The following is a 22,876-nucleotide window of genomic DNA, read 5'->3' on the forward strand; positions in this document are numbered from 1 at the left end:
ATAGGATTCCAATAGATCATGAAATGATAGTGAGAATTGACAAATGGGATTGCTTAAAGTAAAAAGCTGCATAGCAAAGAAAACAATCATTTGAGTCAAGAGACTCCAATCTCTGTAACTAATCTGACAAGGGAGCTGTTATCCAGAACACATAAAGTGAAACAAACATACATTAAAACAACAAACAGTAAGTAGGCAAATGAACTAAATACAAACTTTTCAAATGGTTAATAAACACAGAGGGAGCTAAAGAGCTGGTTCAGGAGGTAAGAGCATTAAGTCCTTTTACAGAGGACCTCGGTATTCTTGTGGTAGCTCACAATTGTCTGTAACTCCAGTCTCAGAAGTTCTGATGCCCTCTTCTGGCCTTCAAGGATACTGCATGTACATTGTGCATAGACATATGTGCAGGCAATACACTCATGCCCGTAAATACAATAAAATGTTCAAAATATATATGAAAAATGTCGAAAATCTTTAGCTACTAGAGAAGAGAAAATTTCCCCAGTCATAATGGGTATCAAGAAAACAAGAAGCAACAAATGTGGGGAGGGGAGGAAACTTATACATCACTGTTTGGAATGTAAAATAGAGCCACTATGAGAAACAGTATGGAGGTTCCTCAAAAAAACAACAGAATTCCCACATGACCTAGCTATACCACTTCTGGGACAATGCCTAGAAGAATTAGTCATCTTACTACACAGATATTTGCACATCCATTTTCCTTGTGGCATTATTCACTGCCAACACAGCCTAGGTGTCCAACAACAGATGGGTGATTAAAAAATGTAGTATATTTACACATGGAATACTATTCAATTATAAAAAAAAACAAAGTTATGTAATTTACAGGAAAATGGATGAAACTGGAAATCATGTTAAATGAAAATCAGTCTCATAAAGATAAGTATCACATAGTTCCTCTCATGTGGAATGTAGGGGACATGGAAATAAAAGAGGAACTATTGGGAAGGTGGAAGGGGGAACTGGAAAAAGAAATTATAATAGAAGGGGTAAGTATGGTCAAAGTACATTTTAAAGGAATGGAAATGTCACAGGAAAACACAGTAGTTTGTACAGCTAATAAAAATGAAAATAAAAAGTACCATATAAGTCTTTGTACAATCTAACTCACAAATTAAGAGACCATTTTGTCACACCGCTACTGCATTGATAAAGTATGGCAACTACAGTAAGTACAGCCGCTGAAGCAGTGCATGGAAGTAACAGGCCAAATCAAGTAAGAGTCCAGATTTTACTAAAGTGAGCCTTTAGCAAATTTTCTATGTAACCCAGGTTGCCTTCAAACTTGCAATCTTCCTGTCTCAGCCTCCCAAGGGCTAGGATTACAAGCATATTCCATCATGCTTGGACACCCCAATAAATTTTCCTAATGATACACCATAAAATACTGACAAAACTATCAAAGTCTTAATATAATTTCAAAGCCCTATTTAATTCTAATCCTCTAGCAGCACTAGACATTATTATTCTATATTTTCATTAATCTGAAGTTTGATGGGGGGGACATTTCCTTGGTAAAAACATCTCTCAGGCAACTCTAAAAGTTCTTGTACAAAGTGAAGGTTTAGGCACCAGAGATATAAAGTGAGGACATGACCCCTCCAAAGTTGAGGGGAGTTTTTTTTTTTTTTTTTCCCAGATATGAGAGTATAGCCAGAGGCATTTGAAGGAGTGCAGAGCAGGGAGAGAGAATAGTAGGTTAAATATGGCCAGCAGGCTGGACCTAGCCATGAGAGGAGAAAGGGGCAAGGCTGAAACAGCTGGATTATATAGGAAAGAGAAGCTGGGGGCGGGGTGGGTGTGGAGGTGTCCATGAGTTGGAGAAGTTTAGGGGAGTGAGGTGAGAAGAGCCACAGGTAGTTGTGAAATTGAGGAAGTCTGAAGGCCAGCATGTGTTGGTATGCTAATAGGCACCACAATTAGCCATTGGTCCCAAGTTTCTTTTGGACCAGACAGTTGTTAAAAAAAATACCACATCAGCACTGTATTTAGAGAACTATCAAGAGTGTAGCAAAAGATTCAACAGACCCATTGTATCTGCCATGAATTCTGGAGTAATAGCACCTGGTTCTAAAGTAACCTCTTGTAAATAGTGACTGTTATCTGAGTTGCTCTATAGAAGGAATTTCAGAGCCTTTTGCATAACTTAAGTCTCCAGACTTCCTGGCAAACCAGGAAGTTTTGTGTGGTTGAGAATTGCTTAGGAAATGATTCCTTCAAACAATTCCAGATAAAAGGTTTTGGTATTGGGAAACTGATTTGCTAAAGGTGCCTTTTGTGTAACAATAAAGAGGATTTTGTGAAGCCAGGAGGCAGTCAGTTTATCAGAAGTTGACTTTCCTGCTGCTGCAAAGCCATAAAACATGCTGGAGTGACTCTCTTCCTTCGACTGACCTGAATAATACAGAACACCAACATCAGAGAAAGGTTAAGCTTCATGTACCTAACACTTCTTCACTCCCCAATAATACCAGCAACTGAAAGCATTCTGAAGACCACCCAGTAGTTTAACAAAAAATAGACATTGTTTCAGAAATGTCCTTAGTTGTGAGTGTACCTACAACCTTGTTTGTAAAGCCGCGATGAGTTGGAGTCTTTAAAAAGACCACAATTAAGACAACCACTAAATAACATGGTACACTTACACTATGATCTCGACAGTGTTAGTCACAGCTGTTACTGTGCAACACACAGGACACATTGCTACACATACTTTATTTGGAATCGAGTACCGTGAAAACATTTTAAGAAGAGGCCGATATAATATTTTATTGAACTAGGAACTCTGGCACTGAAAGCGTGAACAACCCAAGGTAACGATGTCGTCACCAAGGGACGACCATAGAGCCCAAATCCCTTGACTCCTGGGCTGATGTTTTCCACTAATTGTGCTCCTTTCTACTCATCTGAGAGCTTCAAGTGTAAAGGGCTGGAGAAGGCAGAAGACCTACATGAGCCAAATCTGCGAGGTGGGGATGCTCTGAAGATCCACAGCAACCGCCTTTGACACTTTCTTTTGTTTTGGCTGAGCAAGATGAAAACAGCAACCACAGACCCCAGGGACCAAGAACTGGAACTAGGTACTGACTGTTGTGGTAACTCTCTCTTCCTCGGTCCGGGCCTGTCCTTTCTCACTTCTCCCTCCCGGCCAAGCCTTAACGCGCCCCACTCTCCAGTCCCTCGGTCCCCATCTTCATCCCTTCACCCCCTCTGCACACCATTGTTCGACGCCGCCGTCGGACAGGGACTCCCTCCAGGCTTAGCAGGGGTTCGCGGCGCCTGTGGTAGTCAGCACGAGTCTCAGCTGAGAAACTTGGGTAGGAGTCAGGGAAAGCCCGCCTGCCGGGTGGGTGTTGGGACTCGTCAGGACAAAGCATGATTAGACAATTGAGAGCCTTGCCTCCCTCCCGGGCGGAGGGCCCCGCTGTCTCAGCTTCCCTCGGGCTCCTACGGAGCGCGCGTGTTTACACTTTCTTACACCCAGCGGCGGACTCAGGGGCCATTCTAAACCGTTACTCCGCCTGCTGGGGTGGGACCAGCCCAACGGCTGAGCCTGCGCTCTGGGCCGGCCGGCATCGGCAAGACTACAAGTCCCAGAAGGCCTCGCGCCTCGGGGGCGGGCAGCGGCTCACCTACCCGCCGCGCTTCCCTCCGGTTCCTGTTGCTTTCCAACAGCAATAGGTGTCCTTCATACTGCCGAAGGCTGCCTCCTCCAGGGAGCATTATCAGTCTCGACACCGAAGTCCTCGCGTCCCTACTCTTTTTGCCTCAGTTCTGGCTATGGCTGACTCCCTCACCGGAGCCGGGCGGCAGCGGCGGCGAGGGAGGGAAGCCCATGCAAGCGACCCGAGCGCACTTCCGCCTTTGGGCTCCGGAAGGTAGAGCGCACGCGCTTGATGCGACTCTGGAGCGACTCACTTCCGCTCCCACTGTGCCCTGCGAGCCGAATCATGGATCACACTGGTAAGGAGGCGGAGGCAGCGGGGGTCCTGGTTTCGTGCCCCCTTGGTTCGTGTGGGACTGGTCTCCCAGCTGGCACAAGGGGCTACTCTTGCCCCACTGCGCCGGGACGTGGCGGAGAGGAAGCAAGCTTACAGACCCGGTCCCGGGCTGGGCCTCCTGCTCCCCGGCCTACCTTTCGGAGCGGTGCCTCCATCCTCGAGACCGGCAGCACTGCTTCTGCGGTGCTGCTGAGCTCGCTTTGCGGACACTGCTCCGCGCAGGCTTGTTGGAAACGGGATGGTGCCAGTTCTTTCTTTCTTTCTTTCTTTTTTTTTTCTCTTCTCATTCCGGTTGCTCTGCACTTTGTGCTGAGGAAATTAGCGGGTGGATCCCACTTTCGGAATTGGAGAAGCGTCCGGACCCATAGAGAGAGTGGGTTGGAGACTTCCTGCTGCCTCTCAGCTTCGGGTAGCTGCTGCAGTGGTCACCCTCTGTGGTTATTGTCTCTTTGGGTTTTCACGAACTAGAGGCTAGAGAAAAGAGTCGGGTATAGTTTTCGAAGTTTTAAGCGGAGCATCTTTTCTAAACCCAAAGCATGCCCCGCCCTTCGGCCTTGCCCTTTCGCATCTTTTGGGGAAATAAAAAAAAAAAAATTTAACATCAAGACATTTCCATCGCATATTCCAAGAAATAGTGGCTTCAAAGTTTTTTTCTGCGGGCTTCGATTTCTTGTTCTTAGTTATTGAATGAGTGCACTTGGCTTTGAGTGCTTCCGACAAGCAGGAGGAAAAGGCTTTTTCTTGTAAGAGTTGACAGAGATGCCCTCAGCCCTCAAATAACTACTTGATTATATAATTGCCTGCAGATACTCGTAGGCTTGGAGATAGAATGATGAGCTGGTAAACAATAGGACTGCGTCCTTGCCTTCGAGTTTACATTCTATCAAAAGGGGCAGGCAGGTTAGTTTCTTTTTAAAAAAAAACAAAAAAAAAAACCGCTTACAAATTGTGGTGAGTACTTTAAGAAAATAGGTGCTTATGGAGTAGAAATTTCAGAGAGTGCCAGGGAAAGGTGTTTTGAAATGGTAAAAGATGTAGAGAAGGCCAAATATCTGTGATCTAGTTAGCAAGAGGGAGAGCCCTCAGTTGAGAAGGGAAGGAAAACACAAGTTATCTTGTTTGTGAATTTGAGAATCATGGTAAAGGGTTGTTGAATTTTAAGTGGTTACGAAGCAATTGAATAAAACTAGGAGCATAATATTTTAAAAATGATCCCAGCTCTTCTATGGAGAGTGGTGTAGGAGAGGAAGAAGAACAGGAATAAATAAATAGTTTAGGCAATGGTTGCAGTGGCCCAGGGGGAGGCTCAGTTTAGTGAAAGGGTAGCTCAGTGGTAGAACACCTACCTCGCTAGTACAGGTCCCTAGTTCAATCCCCAGCAAGGCTGCGGAGGGAAAACTGGAGGCAGAGCACAGACAATGGGCAATTTCAAATATTTTGGTGGAGAGTCCAACAGCTGCTAATGGATTGGTTTGTGGAAGTATGTGAGAAAAATGAGAAAAACTGAGTTTCTCATTAGAGCATCTTGGTACTGCATATATAAAATATCTCAGTTTCTAAGTTATTAATGAAAGGTTGCCTGGGGAGATAGAAATCATTCTAACAGAAAAAAAAATCACTAGTTATAAGCTAGCTAGATTTTTTTTTAAAAAAAATTTCTGCTTAAATCAGCAGTTTTAAATTACTTATGAGACAGTCATCTTAATGTCTTAGTGTTGATTGCTGCACATTTTGAGGGAAAAAAATCAAACAAAGCAAAAGACTCAAACTTTCACAAGACTCATAAATACAAATTTGAAAACTATTTGAATCACAGAGCCTTTGGCAAATCCAGAAATGCCAGTTAGCTAGTTATTTGATGATTTCCTGACTGAATAGACTTCTCAGAATAATAATTTTTTAATTTTTAAAAATTTGTATATGCATTGGTATTTGACCTGCATGTCTTTGTGAGGAAGTTGGATCCACTGGAACTTGAGTTACAGGCCCTTGTGAGCTGCCATGTAGGTGCTGGGAATCGAACCCAGGTCCTCTGGAAGAGCAGCCAGTATATTGTTTTGAAACTATTACCACATTTAAAGTTAGATTCACATCAAATGGCCAATTAACCGCTGAGCCATCTCTCCAGCCCAGAATAATGATTTTAATGTCAAAGGATCAAGAGGTCTTGTAAATGGAAGTATTGAAATAGAATTTTGTCAGGAAAAAAAAAACAACTCTATAAATCAATCTCCCTCCCTCCCTCCCTCCCTCCCTCCCTCTCTCTCTCCCTCTCTCCCTCCCTCTCTCTCTCCTCCTTCCTCCCCCTCTTTTTCCCTGCAAACAAGTATTGCTTTATTTAGTGTTTCTCTGGATTGCAGAAGTGTCAGCACTGGGCTGAGAGCACAGAGGAAGCCAGGCAAACCCAAGGCCCTCAGGGGAGGATGAAAGCAGAGAAAGGTGATGCCCCTGAAACTCCTCCAAGGGCTGCCCTGTCCACATGATTCCAGGTCACAGAAGTGCTCAGGTCAATAAGACCCTACCTACACTTGATTCATTCTTTGGTCATTATGAGAGTTAGTTAGCACTTAGGTAAAAGTAACACAAATTTTGTAAAATGCTGTTTCATTCTTTTTTGGGAGGTGTTTGCTGGTGACCTGAACTCAGGATCTTCAGTATCTCAGACAGTTTCTACCACTAATACCTTGGCTCTTTTTTTAAAATCTTTTCCCTTTTTTTTTTCTTTTTTCTTATGTACATTGGTGTTTTGCCTGCACGGATGTCTGTGTGAGAGTATCAGATTTCCTGGAATTAGAGTTACAGACAGTTGTAAGCTGCCATGCTGGGTGCTGGGAATCGAACCTAGGTCCTCTGGAAGAGCAGCCAGTGTATTGTTTTTGAAACTATATAATGAAGTGTTACCACATTTAAAGGTAGATTCACATTAAATGGCCAGTTATTCTTTTTATCCCTTATGTAATATCCAGACATTTCTTTTTTTTTTTTTTTAAAGATTTATTTATTTATTATGTATACAACATTCTGCCTCCATGTAATCTTGCACACCAGAAGAGGGCATCAGATCTCATTACAGATGGCTGTGAGCCACCATGTGGGTGCCGGGAATTGAACTCAGGACCTCTAGAAGAGCAGAGATGGCTCTTAACCTCTGAGCCATCTCTCCAGCCCCAGACATTTCTTTATTATTGTGTGTTGTTGTTTTGATACTATATATATTCAACAATGTGTATGTTACGTTTTTATTTTTAAAAAAGCCCCAGAATGTTGTCACTTGAAATCTTTGAAGCAAACAGTAGCTTTAAGAAACAGCAGGCTCTACAAAGAGAGTTCCAGGACAGCCAGGGCTACACAGAGAAACCTTGTCTCAAAAAACAAAAACAAAAGAAAGCAGACTCTGGACTTTAGTCTCTTTAGAGATGGCTCAGCAGTTAAGAGCACTGGCTGCTCTTCCACAAGACCCAGGTTCAGTTCCCAGGACCCAGATAGCAGCTCCTAACTGCCTCTAGTTTCAAGGGGATCAGACACCTTCACACAGACATACATGCAGGCAAAACACAAATGCACATGAAATAAAAATTATATATAAACAGCAGGCTCTTGAAAGGGCTAGGCTGGCTGTTCAAATAATGGAGAACTCAGTTGTGTGAGGTAGTTGAAAGATGCAGATAAAGTGTTCTATTTTCATTCACTAAGGTAGCATCACTAAGATATCCGAAGGGCAACAACTTAGTTTTCATGCAAGGGAAAAGGGTCATCTGTCATATCTCTACAGCTGGTAGGTACTTCTATATGAATGAGCAAATGCAGTGAAGACTGCTGAAATACATAAACAGACATTCCATTTTAGTGCAGTCTTGAAGATTGATCAAATTGGGTTTATTTTATTCAAGATTGTAGCTATTCATGTAATCCCCTTTCCATGAAAAATTTTAAGAGGAGTTCCCTGTTACAAGAGTAGAAAGTAGACAGATGTTTAATCATTGAAACCCATTTTGAATTACATTTGGCTTTACCAAATTTAATGTGGACGGTTTGGCTGTAAGTTTTGATTGTAATTCTTGCAGGAATTCTGTTCATTTATTGTGTTATAGTACAGTTTTAAAGTTACATTTGCATTTCCTATTTTTAAGTATTTCCCTTTTTGTCTTAAGGTAAAATTGAATATCTTGTGTTACATATCTTTATGTACTTGAAAAAGTAAAGTTTTATATGAGTCAGTCCGTGAAATAATATACATATTATTCATGGACAAGAATTCTTTTTTATTCCATAGATTATAAGATTTTTAAAGACCAGAAAGTTTCAGTTGTCGAGACCTAAGTCTAAATACAGTTTTCCATCGCAGTGTTGACTTCTTAACTAAGGATATCAGTTACCCATGTCTCTAGAAATGTTACAACACAAGTAATGCAATATGTGTTCTATTAAGTGGTATAATTTTGTAGATTTCTTGAATACTTTTTATAAAAAAAAATGTTATGCTTAAAGGAATAATTACCTGTTTAAAACCAACGCATAGACCAGCAAGATGACTTAGCAGGTAAAGAAAGACCTGCGAAGGACTGGAATTCAGCATCTGGGCTTCATATGGTAGGAAGGGAGAACCAACTCCCACAGTTGTCTTCTGACCTGCACACATCCACTGTGGCTCCAACTGCACTCACAGGCACATGCCCATGTGCACACACACCAAAATTAAAACAATTTTCAAATACATATCAGATATCAGATTGAATATTGGATTTCTAATTTTATTATTTGTCTTTATTACTAAGTTTACTGAGTGGCCACTTTGCATGTTTAATTATTGGACACATATTTTGTTTTTTCTCCTTTATAATTAAAAAAATCTATTAAAATTTGTGTCAGAGGTTTCTTTCCTTGCATTTTTATTTTATTTATTGTATGTACATTTGTATGAGTGTGTCAGATACCCTAAAACTGGAGTTTCAGCAGTTATGAGCTGCTATGTGGGTGCTAGGAATTGAATCCGGGTCCTCTGGAAGAACAGCTAGTACTCTTAACTGCTGAACCATCTCTCCAGCTCCTTCATGCATATTTTGTTTCTGTAAACTACTATGGAATTATATGGGAATTTTTATTGTTCAAAGTTCTAGAAAGTGATAAAGATTCTTTAACTTTTATCAACTTTTGAAAGGGTTCCATGTCTCAAAAAAGGGTAACCAAAATCATTGCTTTAAAGGTTTATCTTAAATGAAGAACATTAGCAGAGTTACACTTAGGTCAGTCTGGTATTTAAAATCATAACCAAGATCTTTAATTTATTGTTTGATGTTGATTTATCTTTATACTTGTAGAACACTTTTCAAGAAGAAAAGTAAAAGAAATTACAACTTCTTTTTTTCCATTCATATAGACAATGAGTTACAAGGCACTAATAGTTCTGGATCCTTGGGTGGTCTTGATGTTCGCAGAAGAATTCCTATAAAACTCATCTCCAAACAAGCCAACAAAGTTAAACCTGCACCTCGAACTCAAAGGAATATTAGCAGGATGCCTGCAAAGGCCCCACCAGGTGATGAAGGTAACTTGTTTAAACCAAGACGTTTTTTAACAGTTGTGTTGTTTTATCTGAGTGCACCAATTAATCTATTTGATTTTATTTACTTAAACCTATTTTAAAGTTTTAACCTTACACATTCTTTATTTAAACTTTTTTTCTCCCTTTATAAGCCCCCTTATGACCTTTCCAAAGAATCTAATCAATATTGCAGAGAGCATTACATTAAAAGTAAAATTTGTTTGTACAGCCCTCTCCAAAGCTAATGTCTATTAAGATTTTTTTTTAAGTAAAATGGGTAGTGATGGCCCATGCCTTTAATCCCAGCACTTAGGAAGCAGAGGCAGGCAGATCTCTGAGTTTGAGGTACACAGTGAGTTCCAGGAAAGCCAGGGCTACACAGAATCTTTGTCTAGAATAAACAAAAATAAAAAGGGGTTTGGGGAGTGGTGCATAGTTTAGTCAGGTGTGGTGACTCATGCTAGCAATCCCAGCACGGAAGAAGCTGAGGCAAGAGGATTGTAGTTTGATGCCAGACCCTGTCTCAAACAAATGAATAGTCTCAGGTGTTTTAACTTTTTTCTAGTTATTTGTTTGACTGTAACTGTTGTAGTATGAACATTAAAAACTTAACTTGGGGAATGGCAAGATTAGTGAGTAAGGGCAATTGCCACATAAGCCTGGTGACTTATGTCCATCCCTAGAACTAATATAAAAGAGGAAGGTGAGAACTGATGTCCAGAAGTTGTTTTCTGACTTTCACTGGCACACTGTGCAAACCTATGCCCCCATATCATGTCCACAACAAATAAAAAAAAATTTAAAGACTTGACTTGTACATTTTAGAATTTATCAGATCTTGCTAAATTACTCTTCAGAAAGGATTTGTTGGTTTATACTCACAGACATCAATATTTCTTATTATTGACAAACATTTTTTTGGGGCAGGGCCTTTGTCCTTGAACTTGAGCAGTTTTACTGCCTCAGCCTTCTGAGTGCTGTTATCACAGGCAAGAGCCACTGTGCCCATGACAGAAACTTAAGTGTAAGGATGCCTTTTTGCAGTATTAGCCATTTCTTGTCTGAGTTCCGTCATCTGGTTTGATTGGTGCCTTTCTCTTAGCTTTTGAGTTCTTTGTAAAAGTGGCAATGTTAAATGTCTATAGTTCATTTATCTTTTGAATTTTATATATAAAATATTACTGTAAATAACTTGAACATTCTAAGTAGTCAGTTGAGTTTGCTCTTTCACTTTCCTGTCTTCTCATTTATTAGAAGTCAGCAAACTGGCCTATGAGTCAAATTTGATTCCTTTAAAAAAAAAAAGTAAAGTTACCATTCAGTTGAGTATTAATAGCCTATGGCTGCTTTCCCATTATCATGGCAAAATAGAGTAGCTATAGCAACAGTTTATTGACCCATGTTTTAGAATATTTATGGATTTTTTTTAATGAAGTCTTGCTTTTTTAATTTTTATCCAAAACAGTTCACTAGCTCCCCAAATACTGGGTAATCTGTTTTTCCTTCCAGAATGGAAATCTTGTTGTTAGCATGCATTCAAGTTCTAGGAAGACTTGTCTTACTCCTAAATTCTGTTCTTTTCAGAACCAAACTGCTTTCATTGTACTTTATAACATATCTTTACTGTATACTAAAGTAGTAGAGTTGAAGTTAAAATGTTATAAATTGCAGTAGTGAGTTGGGATATGTTCAGCTGAGCAAAGGCCGAGTACAGGAGTTGACGTGGCTGCTGCACTAGTGTAATCTAGGCTTCCCCACCCATGTTGGCCTTTTGTAAATTATTTTTTAACTACATACAATATACTCTTATGATCAAAGTGCAAAAAAAAAAAAAGGCCAAATTCTCCTTTCTACACTTCTTCCTGTAGGCGGAGATTTTTGTTGGGACTGTTGGCTCCCAAATAACCACTCAGAGACTTATTATTAATTATAAACGCTCAGCCGATAGCTCAGGCTTATTATAACTAGCTCTTACAACTTAAATTAACCCATTTCTGTTAATCTACGTGCCGTTCCAAGGCTCGTGGCTTTTACCTCCTGCATGTCCTGCTTCCTTTCTGCCTGGCTGGCAACTCCCTGACTCTGCCTTCCTTCCCAGCAATCTCTCTGCCCCCACATCCTGCCTAGCTGTCAGCCAATAGCTCTTTATTAACAGTGAGAGCAACACATATTTACTGTGTACAAAGATTGTTCCACAGCATTTTCCTCTAGGCATCTCACCCACATCCCAAAGCCATACAGCCCCTTTTATAGGGAACTACTATTGCTCTCATAAAAGAGCAAACTGAAAAGATAATTTTTGAATTTTGAATTTAAAAAATACTCTCTTATTCTAAAATTGATCAAAATGGAGTTTCAGATACAGGTATGATAACTGTAAATACATGCTTAATGATAAGAGAACAGCTTGTTCCACTCTGAAAAGTAGTCATGTGTGCTACGTTTCCTTAGACTGCTGACCTCAATAATTTCTGGGTTTGACATGTTGATTTTCCTTAGCTTGAATTTTAATGACCCCAGTTTTATGAAGTTTAAATGTGTCATATGAGAGCTTAGGGGCACTCAGTTATCACTGATAAGAACTTCATGACTTTGAACTGTATAGTTTTGTTGGGATTAATTAAAAAGTGTAGTGCAGCTGGGTAATGGTGGCACATGCCTTTAATCCCAGCACTCTGGAAGCAGAGGCAGGTGGATCTCTGTGAGTTCCAGGACAGCCAGGGCTACACAGGGAAATCTTGTCTTGGAAGTAAAAATAGTGCTATGTCAGCCTTAAAAACTGGCTTGACTTTCTGTGTGTGGATCTATGTGTACACACTAGTAGCTGTGCACAAAATATGTGTGCTTTGGCCACTCTGTTTACCAGTTCTAGAGCCAAAAAGAGTCATGAGAACCTTGGCACCTTAGAGAGATACTTTTATCTTTTTGTTTTTGTTTGTTTGTTTTATGAGACAGGATTTCTCTGTGTAACCATGGCTTGCCTGGAACTTGCTCTGTAGACCAGGCCAGCCTCGAATTCAGAGATGTACCTGCCTCTGCCTCCCAAGTGCTAGGATTAAAGGTGTGTGCCACCACTGCCCAGTGGTATTTTTGTCTTCTTAGCTTTACTTAGATAATTGGATGGTACTGGACTTCCCATTAGACTGTTCATTGGTTTATGTTATTTTGCTTGAGAGGCTTGCCATCAACTTTTTAATTAGACTAGAGATATCCAGACCATTTGATCTTCCTAGTGTCCTGTTACATGATATATATGCTCCAAAGGAACAGATACTGGTATTTTACTCCTGCGGTTTGGGTTGTTGACTAGGGAGAGGCTTTAGCTAAAAGGATCAAGTGTATTCATCTGTTATTTCTGAAACCATTCTCACTTTGAGCCGGAGGTCATAAAAAGGCTGCAGAATTCATTATGTCCTTTGGCAATCAAATCAGTCTCTTGTAGCCTGATACCACTTTTGTAGGTGGTTTAGAATAGATGATGATACTATCTTTAAAATTTGTGCAGTAAACATGATGGTGGTAATTGGTGAGGTTTTATAATACAGACAGTGTTGGGAGTTGATTAGAGCATTGAATAAGAGACTCTTACAAGTCTGTTCTTGGCCCTGCCACTAAGCTTATATGGTGGTTTCCATATCCAGTGTATATTGTCCTCTGTAAAATACTAGAGATGGACTAGATGATCAACAGGATCAGCTGGCATTTTAAACTAGTTTTGATTTTTATGTTCTTAGATCATCAGAAACATTTTTCAGTAAATAGGTCTATTTTGTCATGTAAATATACTTTAAAAATGAAATTTGAAGTTGGAAAAATGTAACATAATTTTTTTCTCTCAGAAGGATTTGATTACAATGAAGAACAGCGGTATGACTGTAAGGGAGGCGAACTCTTTGGAAATCAGCGAAGATTTCCAGGACACCTTTTTTGGGATTTTAAGGTATAACTAAAAATGAAAAATTAAGCATTAAGTACTAGTATGAATTTTTAGTGTGTCTGTAACTTTTAGCACACATAAGGCCACTTGCTTGTTTCTACATCTCCAAAAATAATTTAAGGTAATTTTCAGTAAACCAAGTAAAATCAACAGCCACTATTTAAGAAGGAAAATAAGCAGAGTTACACTAAGCAGCTTTTATTTCTGTTTGTAGTAACAACTGTTATAAAATTCTAACCATTTCACTGTGTGAATTGATGAATTACAATTTTCAGAATTGCTTTAAGAGGAAATTTTAATTATCATTTTAACAGATAAACATCTTAGGTGAAAAGGATGATACGCCAGTTCATTTCTGTGACAAATGTGGATTGCCTATTAAAGTCTATGGAAGAATGGTAAGTACAAATAAAGTATAGCTTACTATTTTTTATAACTAATTTTAAAACATAATATGTACAAAAAGGCTAAGAGAAGTTTTATAACACAGTGAATTTAATGTAGTTATTCTTTACTTTTTTTGGATAGTTTCAGGAGAAACACTGTAAGATAAAATACATTTAGTGTTCTTTCTCAGGAGCTTTTAACTTGCAGGGACTCTAGTCAACATCGATAGGTTCACATATCTATCTGAAAATAGAAGCAGGTGCCAGGCAAGAGGAGTAATCCTAGCACTCTGAAGGTTGAGGCAGAAGGATCATAAGATCAAGGCCTGCCTCAGATACATCAGAGTTTAAGGCCAACCTGAGGTACACATGAAATCCTATCTCTAGAAATACAGAGTAAAGCATTAACAGATACACACATATTTACTTATTGGGAAAAGAGCTAAAGTTTTTAAAACATTTTCAAAAAACTTGTTATTAACCCAGGCATTGGTACACATCTTTAATCCCAGCACCCAGGAGGCAGAGGCAGGCAGATCTGTAGCTGGAGAGTTTCTCTCCAGCTCCCACCAAGCTCCACCAGTCCCAGAGCCCACTTATAAAATAAACACACCAACTCTTACATTATTTAAACTGCTTGGCCATTAGCTCAGGCCTACCATTGTCTAGCTCTTACTCTTATACTAAGCCCATTTTTGTTAATCTATATGTCGCTATGTGCTCCCTGGAACCCCCCCCCCTCCTGTCCTTTTCCTTTCTCCTCTTTGCTAGTCCTGCCTATACTTCCTGCCTGGCTACTGGCCAATCAGTGTTTTATTTATCAAACAATCATCCACGTCACAGATCTCTGAGTTTGAGGCTAGCCTGGTCTACAGAGTGAGTTCCAGGACAGCCATGGCTACACGGAGAAACTTTGCCAAAAAAAAAAAAAATCTAAATTAATTGTTAACTGCTACTGGTATATAATCATAAGTCCTCATTTAAATATTTCCTGTGTGCCTTCTATCTGTAGATGATGGTACTATTATTGAAATATTCTAAGTTGTTCTAGGATGCCTAACTATGGTATTTTCATCTACAGATTCCATGCAAGCATGTCTTTTGCTATGACTGTGCTATTTTACATGAAAAAAAAGGAGATAAGATGTGCCCAGGGTAAGATATGGTTGTCTTTAAATTACCTAATAGTAGTGGTGGTTTAAAGGTTATGGAGTGATGGAAATAGACAAGGATGCAGATGTGCGGGCTGAGTTGGTTTTAGCCTTCTCTGCAAGATGGAGCTAACCATTGTTTGTTATTCAGAGTAGCTAAAATGATGAAATCTCTTTGGCACCATAGGAATGGTGTTGGAAACTAGAACCATTGTTTTTGTTTGTTTGAATGGGACATGGAAGCAAGTATAGTATGGTTGGTGATTGAGAACAGTCTCTTTCCAAAATCAGAATTAACATTTTTTTAAATTGCTAATTGTATGTGAGTAATGTGTGGAGGTATAAGCATGTGTAAGGGTCAGAAGGCAACTTTGTGGAGTCAATTCCCTGCTTCCAACTTTACATATGTTCTGGGGATAGAACTTGGATTAGCAGGCTTGCTTAGCAAAGCACTCTACCTGCTGAGCTATCTCACTGGCCCCAGGATTAGAATGCTTGAGTCCTGTGTTGCTATTTATTAGCTATATGATGTAAGCTGGGTTTTATGTCTATAAGCTCCCTGGTTGGGTTATTTTTAAGATTAAGAGGATGAATGGATAGATAGATGGAACAGTAGAATCTGGCATATAATAAACACTATGCCTATATAAGTTCTTACTATATACAAAACAAATATGTCTTGAATGATATGACATTATGATAGACTTGAAGTTAGGCAGCACAATGTCTATTTGGGGATGGCTCTAGAAAATGGAATTTATATTAATTTAGAACCTCTGATAAGGAAGCCTTGAGAAAAATGGAGTGAAACTTCCTTGGGTTAACTTGAAGCATCCCAGTTTTTCTCTAAACCCATACTTGAAAGTACCCCAAGCAGTAGTAATTGCTAATGAAGGTATAAGGAAAGATTTCCCCATTATGGTGTAGGAAATGGATGTTGCTAGGATATAAAGGGATGATTTGTTAGACCCAATGACAACTGATTTTCTTGGCATATTTCATTGGATTTTTAAAGTTACAGATTATAAAATATATGCTGTGTTAAAAGGAATGGTTCTATAGAATTCTAATTCTAATTGGAAGTTTGTATTATAGCCTTTGTTGGTTGTTTTCTCTAATGCCTACTTCCCAACCCAGTGTATATTCATTTTAAAATTAGGTAGCAAATATGCTTGAAAATGTGATGAAACATTACATGTAGTGAACATTAAAAGATTTTCTCTTTTACATAGATGTTCTAATATTAATATTTAAAAGCAAAATTTAGTTTTTAAATAACTAAATGTGTTCCAGTATGCACCTCACCTATGTAATCCTCAGCTGTTTAGAGAGAAACCTGTTCAGACCCAGTTCAGGAAATAAAGTTAGCAACCAGAATTAGTATAAATAGTATATACTACTGCTTTTAAGCATCATTCAAAAGACAAGAAGACTTCAACCTATTTAACATGGAGATGTTTCTGAGTGTATAGTGAATTAGATGGCGGAAAAGCAAGGAATACACACAATGGCCACAAATGAGTGGCACACTAGCATCAAGAGCACTAGCCCTACAGTGAGGGTGGGCAAAGAGACAACTGAACTTTGAATTCCGTAGTTGTGAGTGACAGATCCCTTACCATTCTTGAATACAGATCATAGTATAGTTAGAAAATTAATGAGTTCTAAGTTTGGGAAAATAGGTCTTTAAGTCATTCTCTTTGGTGGTACAATTCAGAGTTTTGAGGTAAAAAATATTCTCAGGTTGGTAGAAATGCAAATGATTAATGTGTGAGGCAAATAGGGAAGATTAAAGGTTCATAGTAATTAAATATTTTTTTAACTTTTGCAAATGTGTAACATTTTTAAAGTAAGCAAAACGTTTAAAATAAATGTGCTCTTTTGTATCTGTTTTTAGTTAATCAACTTTTTCCCCTTTCTGTTCAGCTGTAGTGATCCTGTGCAGCGGATTGAGCAGTGTACACGAGGCTCTCTCTTCATGTGTAGCATTGTTCAAGGTTGCAAGAGAACATATCTGTCTCAGAGAGACTTACAAGCTCATATCAACCATCGCCATATGAGAGCTGGAAAGCCAGTTACCCGTGCTTCACTTGAGAATGTTCATCCTCCTATTGCCCCACCACCAGCTGAAATCCCTGATCGTTTCATAATGCCACCAGACAAGCATCATCTGAGCCATATTCCTCCAAAGCAGCACATCATGATGCCACCACCTCCTTTGCAGCATGTGCCACATGAGCACTATAATCAGCCACATGAGGATATTCGTGCTCCTCCAGCAGAATTGTCTATGGCTCCACCTCCACCTCGTTCAGTCAGTCAGGAAACCTTTCGTATTTCAACAAGAAAACACAGCAATTTAATAACTGTCCCTATTCAGGATGACTCAAGTTCAGGTGCTAGAGAACCACCACCTCCTGCCCCAGCACCTGCTCACCATCATCCTGAATATCAGGGCCAACCAGTGGTATCGCACCCTCATCATATTATGCCTCCACAGCAACATTATGCACCTCCCCCACCTCCTCCACCACCAATAAGCCATCCAATGCCACATCCTCCCCAGGCTGCAGGTACTCCTCACTTGGTATATAGCCAAGCTCCACCTCCACCAATGACCTCTGCTCCACCACCAATAACCCCTCCCCCTGGACATATTATTGCCCAGATGCCACCTTATATGAATCATCCTCCTCCAGGACCCCCCCCACCTCAGCATGGTGGTCCACCTGTAACTGCACCCCCTCCTCACCATTACAATCCTAACTCTTTACCCCAGTTTACTGAAGATCAAGGAACTCTGAGCCCTCCATTTACACAACCAGGAGGAATGAGTCCTGGTATATGGCCTGCACCAAGAGGGCCGCCACCACCTCCACGAATGCAGGGCCCGCCTTCTCAAACCCCACTACCTGGACCACATCATCCAGATCAAACAAGATACAGACCATATTACCAGTGATAATAGTGCTTTGAACTGAAGATATGACAAGGAAAAAGATTAAATTAGTCAATCTTTTAATTTAGCTTTGACTGTTGGGGGAAGGAAAAATACCTCTTTTGAAATGGCTATAAAACACAGTCTTATCCCTTAAAATGGTTTTAAATCTTGACCTTAGGATTGCTTTCAAATACTATACTGTAGTGCAGATAAGTGGCTCAGGGGAGCACACATGTATCTTAGCAGCTGTTACTTTGGTGTGGTAAATTGACCCAGAAATGACCATTTGTATAAAATTTAAAAATTTTTCACTGTTCCATTTTCAAAAATACTGCTTTTATTAAACCCAATGTTTAGTTTTTCTTGTGATGCATTTTGTTAACCTATATAAAAGGATTAAATTTCAAGATGGTTGTAAAAATGCTGTTTTTATGTGAATTTAAGTACAACCACATAATTTTTTTTTTTTAAACCATGTTTTACCACTAATTTTCCAAAGTTAAAGTCCTAAAAGTAAAAATCTAGAATTGTTACCAGGCAGACTGTTACAAGATAGGGAATTACTTCACATTTTAGGCACTGAAATTTCAAGGGGTAGTAATTATGTACTTGGATTCATTTTTGTCTTTGGACTGCCTCAGGAGTGCCAGAATACATCAGAATTCCTGTAATGGTGTAGTTTGACATGCCCCGGGGCATTCTAATCATTTGGAAAATGACTGGCTTTACAGGCTCTAAGCTGTGGATGAGATACTGTCCTCATTGATGCTTTTTTCCTGAGTGGTTAGAATCACATGATCCATCACACTCTTAAATTATATCACTTTATAGGATTGCTGGAATGGTGTTATTTGGATGAGATGTGTTCTATGTTCACTGTCTTTACCTACATATTTAGGGCTGACTAGGCTTTATTTAAATCTGCATTTCTTCATAGTAGTTTGATTCTGTGTTTTAGTGTGTTCTTGTTTATGGGGTTATAAACTGCAACTTGAGTGCTGTGGAGGAATTTGACTGATGTATTAGCAAAGGGTGTTTCTTATAAAACCACAACCTACTCAGGTTTCATTGCTGTGGTGAGTTTTTCCTCTAAGTTGAAATTTTAAAACTTATTATTTTTTCTTCCTCCTCCTCCTCCTTTTGTAAAACATTCTAACATTGTAGCACAGACTCAATAGTGAGGACAACCAGATAATTTTGAATTGGACAGAAGAAAAGTAATAATTAGATTGTGAGTTTCAGTGCCATGTAAGGTGCCTTTGGAGTCAGTGTTTGCATTATAGGGGCTTGTTAGAATCCACTGAAGATAACCACTCAGTTTATACAGCTTTCCTATGTATAAGTCAGCATTCTTAGGATATTATTATATATCCTTTGAATTGACTAAACCCTTATGAAGCTTTTCTTTCCTCCTTAAAATGGTGCATAATATAAACATGGTGTGTAGTATGCAGATAACATTTATTAGATAGTGTGTAGTATATAAATTTAGAACATTGGTTTTTGACAAAGTACTGATTGGTAATTCACCCTTTTATTCTGTCAGGTACAGGAACATTCTCATGTTGGACGATCAGATCCAAAATCATTTCTGAACTTAGCACAGAAGTAAATAATATAAATGGCCATTTCAGCCTTGGCTGGCCAAAAATAACTAATGCAGCTTTTATTGAACAAGTGATTTTTTCCCCCACGTATAGCAGTGAGACTCTGGTTTGCTCATGCACTATTTCTACTGAGAAATTTTTGTTATTATAAGCATGGGAGTGAAATAGTGTGACATGGTGGTGAGTGTTTCTATTATATTACTGTAGGTACTTGGATTGGTGCAAACTTGATTCCTTTTCATATCCCTGTTTAGGAGCTATTTAAATATTAACTGTTACAATCCAAATAACTCTTTGTTTCATGTAATTAGAAAATAGCCAGATTCATGTAAGAGCTTCTTAACTGTTTATGAGAAGCTCTTGTATTGAGATTTACTGAGGTTGGATGTGGTAAGAAACCACCTAGCCTGTATTTTGGACCAAAAAAATCAATATCATGAAAAAAATCCCACATTATGAGAATTCTTGTAGGTTTAAATGACAATTTTAGTTATGTTAATAAGTGTTATACTGGGAGGCAGGTCAGATGAGTGACTTGTAATAGACAGAATTTTAAGTGTTGGACTTGAATTCATCAGCTGATTGTTTGAATGAGGGTGGGTGGGTAGACAATTAACAGGATTAAAAGTTGTGAATCCCAGTGCATTTCAGGGAAGCCTTTGAAGCTATCTATGACGGACATAAGTCTAAATGTATGTATGTTTCATTAATTGCTCTTAAGACTACTGAGGTGGCAGTTCAATTCTTAAAAACAATAAAATGGAAGCATAAATACTGTTTTGCTGAGATGAGTTTTTAACCTAATGGTGACATGTTTGGGAGATTGCAGAACTTTCCGCAGCGCCACAGTAAAATTAGATTCATTTTTTAAATGCTTATAACCAAAGTTGGCTGGTGTATTTCTTTGGCATATTCGTTCAGAGTTTGTGAGTACTTTCAATATTTGGAGAAAGATCTATTTCTGAGATTGTAAAGAGCTGTTCTCCTTTTCCCTATAAGAGCTGCTTGCTCAAAATTGTGTAAATACTAGTCAGATATAATAGAAATATAAATAGAAAAGATTGGAGTGTTTTTATAATTTTTAAGTAGTAGCTGTTTACTGTGTGAGGCACACAGAACTGCTTAAAGAGTGTCATACAGGTTTTAGAAAAAGACCTACTTTTCTGTTTCAGATAATTTAACATCAAAGTATGTGATAATTATAAGTACCTAAAACAAACGTTTCTCAGATTGGCCATCAAATTATCAGATTGATATTAAAGAAGTTTAACACAGTCATATTCAAATGTACTCTATTCTGATTGAAATTAATTTATTTTTATTCATTGGTTTATGATGTTAAAGTCTGACCTAGGAACCAAGCAGAATTTGCTTATTAGAATAGTTGTACAATATAATAAAGCAATGCTGGCTATAGTAAGCTTAGAGAGGAGTGCTGGATAAGCTAGGCAACTATTCTGAAGTACCCCTAATAAAAACTGACTTGGTTTTTTAAAACTCCTTCAGTTTTCCATCATTGAAGAGAGCTCTTGATGGAGAATGCGAAACGTACATAGTAATTCTCAAGTATCACTGTCTCATACTCTTAATTTTCAGGCATCAAAATGACAGGATCGCAACAAACAGGTCACGGTTGAGTTCTCACACATGGGCAGAACCTTCATTTTGGAGAAGTAAAGTCAAGGTCTCGCCCCCCTCCCACGGTGGTCAGCTCCCCTGATGAGTAGTTAACTTGGATCTGCATCTAGTTTTAGTTACAAATATAACAAGTAAATAGGCTCCATGACCTAGTAAACATTTTAAGCCCTGCTAAATGTATTTCATAAGCTGTATTCACTAATTTTATACTGAGCTATTGTGGGATATATAGGTTCATTTATTGAAATACTCACTGTACAGTATTAAGCACTTGGGATGCAGAGTCTTTAGAGACTGCCAATCATAAGTACAAATTATGCACCATGTTAGACAGGTTTGTCAGAATCCTGTGAGGAAACCAGTTAGTATAATTGGGTAGTTTGTAGCTTTAGTGGGAATGACATTGAAAAGATGGCATTTGAGCTAACGTGAAAGTCATGTTGAATAGGAGCAGAGCTTTACAAGTAGTAATAGATGAGTAGAAAGGTGAGGTCAAAGGCAGAATTGGCTTAGGTAGAAAGAACACTTGGCTAGCATTCACACACCCATAGGTTTGGCCCCCAAGACTTGACAAAGAAATTCAAGACAAAGTTATTAGCAATAAGGGTCTTACTCTGATGACAAGAGAAGCTTTCGTGGCATCCCAAATAAAGGAGTAGGATGACCTGGCTCTTTGTAAAAGAATTGATTATTCTGGCTGTATGTTAAGGAAAGACTAGTGAGGCAAAGATGGAAGCAGAAACCAGTCAGTGTTTTAGTTATTCTAGGGATGATGGTGGTAGCTTTGCAGGTATTAACTGGGTAACTTGACTCTTTATGTGTGTGTATGCACAGAAAGCAAACATCTATAGTGTTAGATGTGGATACATAAAGAATTTACAAAGTAGATGTGGTCACTGCTATTTAGCAGCTTACATTTTAATTCAAAAGATTTTGTAAGTATTTGTTTTCAAGGTATAGTGGTCAGAAAAAGAATTTCCCCCTTAAAAATGAATTACCAGGGCTGGAGAGAGCGCTCAATTAAAGATCACTGGCTGTTCTTCCAGAGGACTCAGGTTTGATTCCATAACTCCAGTCCCAAAGGATCTGATGCCTTCTGGCACAGATGTACATGCAGCCCAAACACCCATACATAAAAAATATTTTTAAAAATGAATTACTACTAGGCGGGGCAGGGAGGGATAAAAAAATGAATTACTAGATTATAAACACAAAAATCATAATGTAAAATTATAAAAATAATAAAATTCATAATAGCTTTGTAGATTGTGTTTAATTGTACAATGTTAAATTAGTAACTTCGGAATAAATAGCATGTACTATTTCTGAGTTAAGACCTGCCTGTAATCAGTTTTTAGACATTTTAATTTCTTTTGGGAGTTAATGTTTCCTAAAAACTGTACAGTGAAAACTGCACAGAACAGTCTGACAACTATGTCACCTGCCCTTTTTGAATCCTGTTTTAGTTTGCTTTCTAAAATGTGAAGCTGAGCTGGGGTGAGGGACGGTAGCACACTCATTCCTGTAGTCCCAGCGTTGGAGATTTAAGAGAATCAGGAGATGAAGGTCATCCTCAGCCACATAGTTCCAGGCTAGCCTAGGATGCAAGAGTTCTCGTCTCAGAAAACTGGAGGTAAACAAACATT

General features: G+C 38.9%; 2 protein-coding genes across 28 annotated transcripts in view; one reads left to right on the plus strand and one right to left on the minus strand.

The window, feature by feature from the left end:
• Positions 1–3,800, minus strand: part of LOC143268441 (uncharacterized) — a 146,815-nt gene extending 143,015 nt beyond the window's left edge. For 6 of the 13 annotated variants that reach the window (XM_076550838.1, XM_076550844.1, XM_076550839.1 and 3 more), the window contains exon 1: positions 3,246–3,404. In XM_076550838.1, coding sequence (XP_076406953.1) covers positions 3,246–3,404 — 159 coding nt within the window. Of the gene's footprint in view, positions 1–3,245; positions 3,405–3,659 lie in introns of those variants that run through there. The other 7 variants (XR_013044348.1, XR_013044352.1, XR_013044349.1 and 4 more) reach the window with 4 other exon arrangements.
• On the plus strand, positions 2,899–20,364 carry Cbll1 (Cbl proto-oncogene like 1). 15 transcript variants are annotated; one of them, XM_076550829.1, is made up of 6 exons: positions 2,899–3,107; positions 9,406–9,573; positions 13,413–13,510; positions 13,822–13,905; positions 14,975–15,048; positions 16,971–20,364. In XM_076550829.1, the coding sequence occupies exons 1-6, from the start codon at positions 3,062–3,064 to the stop codon at positions 18,004–18,006; spliced, it is 1,506 nt and encodes a 501-aa protein (XP_076406944.1). In that variant the 5' UTR covers positions 2,899–3,061; the 3' UTR covers positions 18,007–20,364. The 15 variants fall into 15 exon arrangements, with proteins under 15 accessions (XP_076406944.1, XP_042116676.1, XP_006989581.1 ...); XM_042260742.2 differs by having other exon boundaries at positions 2,943–3,107; positions 13,410–13,510; XM_006989519.4 differs by lacking the exon at positions 2,899–3,107 and adding an exon at positions 3,856–3,990 and having other exon boundaries at positions 13,410–13,510.
• The last annotated feature ends 2,512 nt before the right edge of the window (positions 20,365–22,876 follow it).

The sequence above is a fragment of the Peromyscus maniculatus genome, chromosome 14 (genome assembly GCF_049852395.1).
Source record: "Peromyscus maniculatus bairdii isolate BWxNUB_F1_BW_parent chromosome 14, HU_Pman_BW_mat_3.1, whole genome shotgun sequence".
In the NCBI taxonomy this organism is placed as follows: domain Eukaryota; kingdom Metazoa; phylum Chordata; class Mammalia; order Rodentia; family Cricetidae; genus Peromyscus; species Peromyscus maniculatus.

Coding starts and splice junctions, on each gene's coding strand:
- Cbll1 (XM_006989519.4), top strand. CDS start 3,924: ATGCGACTCTGGAGCGACTCACTTCCGCTCCCACTGTGCCCTGCGAGC. Junction 3,991..9,405: donor CCGAATCATGGATCACACTG/GTAAGGAGGCGG, acceptor CCATTCATATAG/ACAATGAGTTACAAGGCACT. Junction 9,574..13,409: donor GGCCCCACCAGGTGATGAAG/GTAACTTGTTTA, acceptor TTTTTCTCTCAG/AAGGATTTGATTACAATGAA.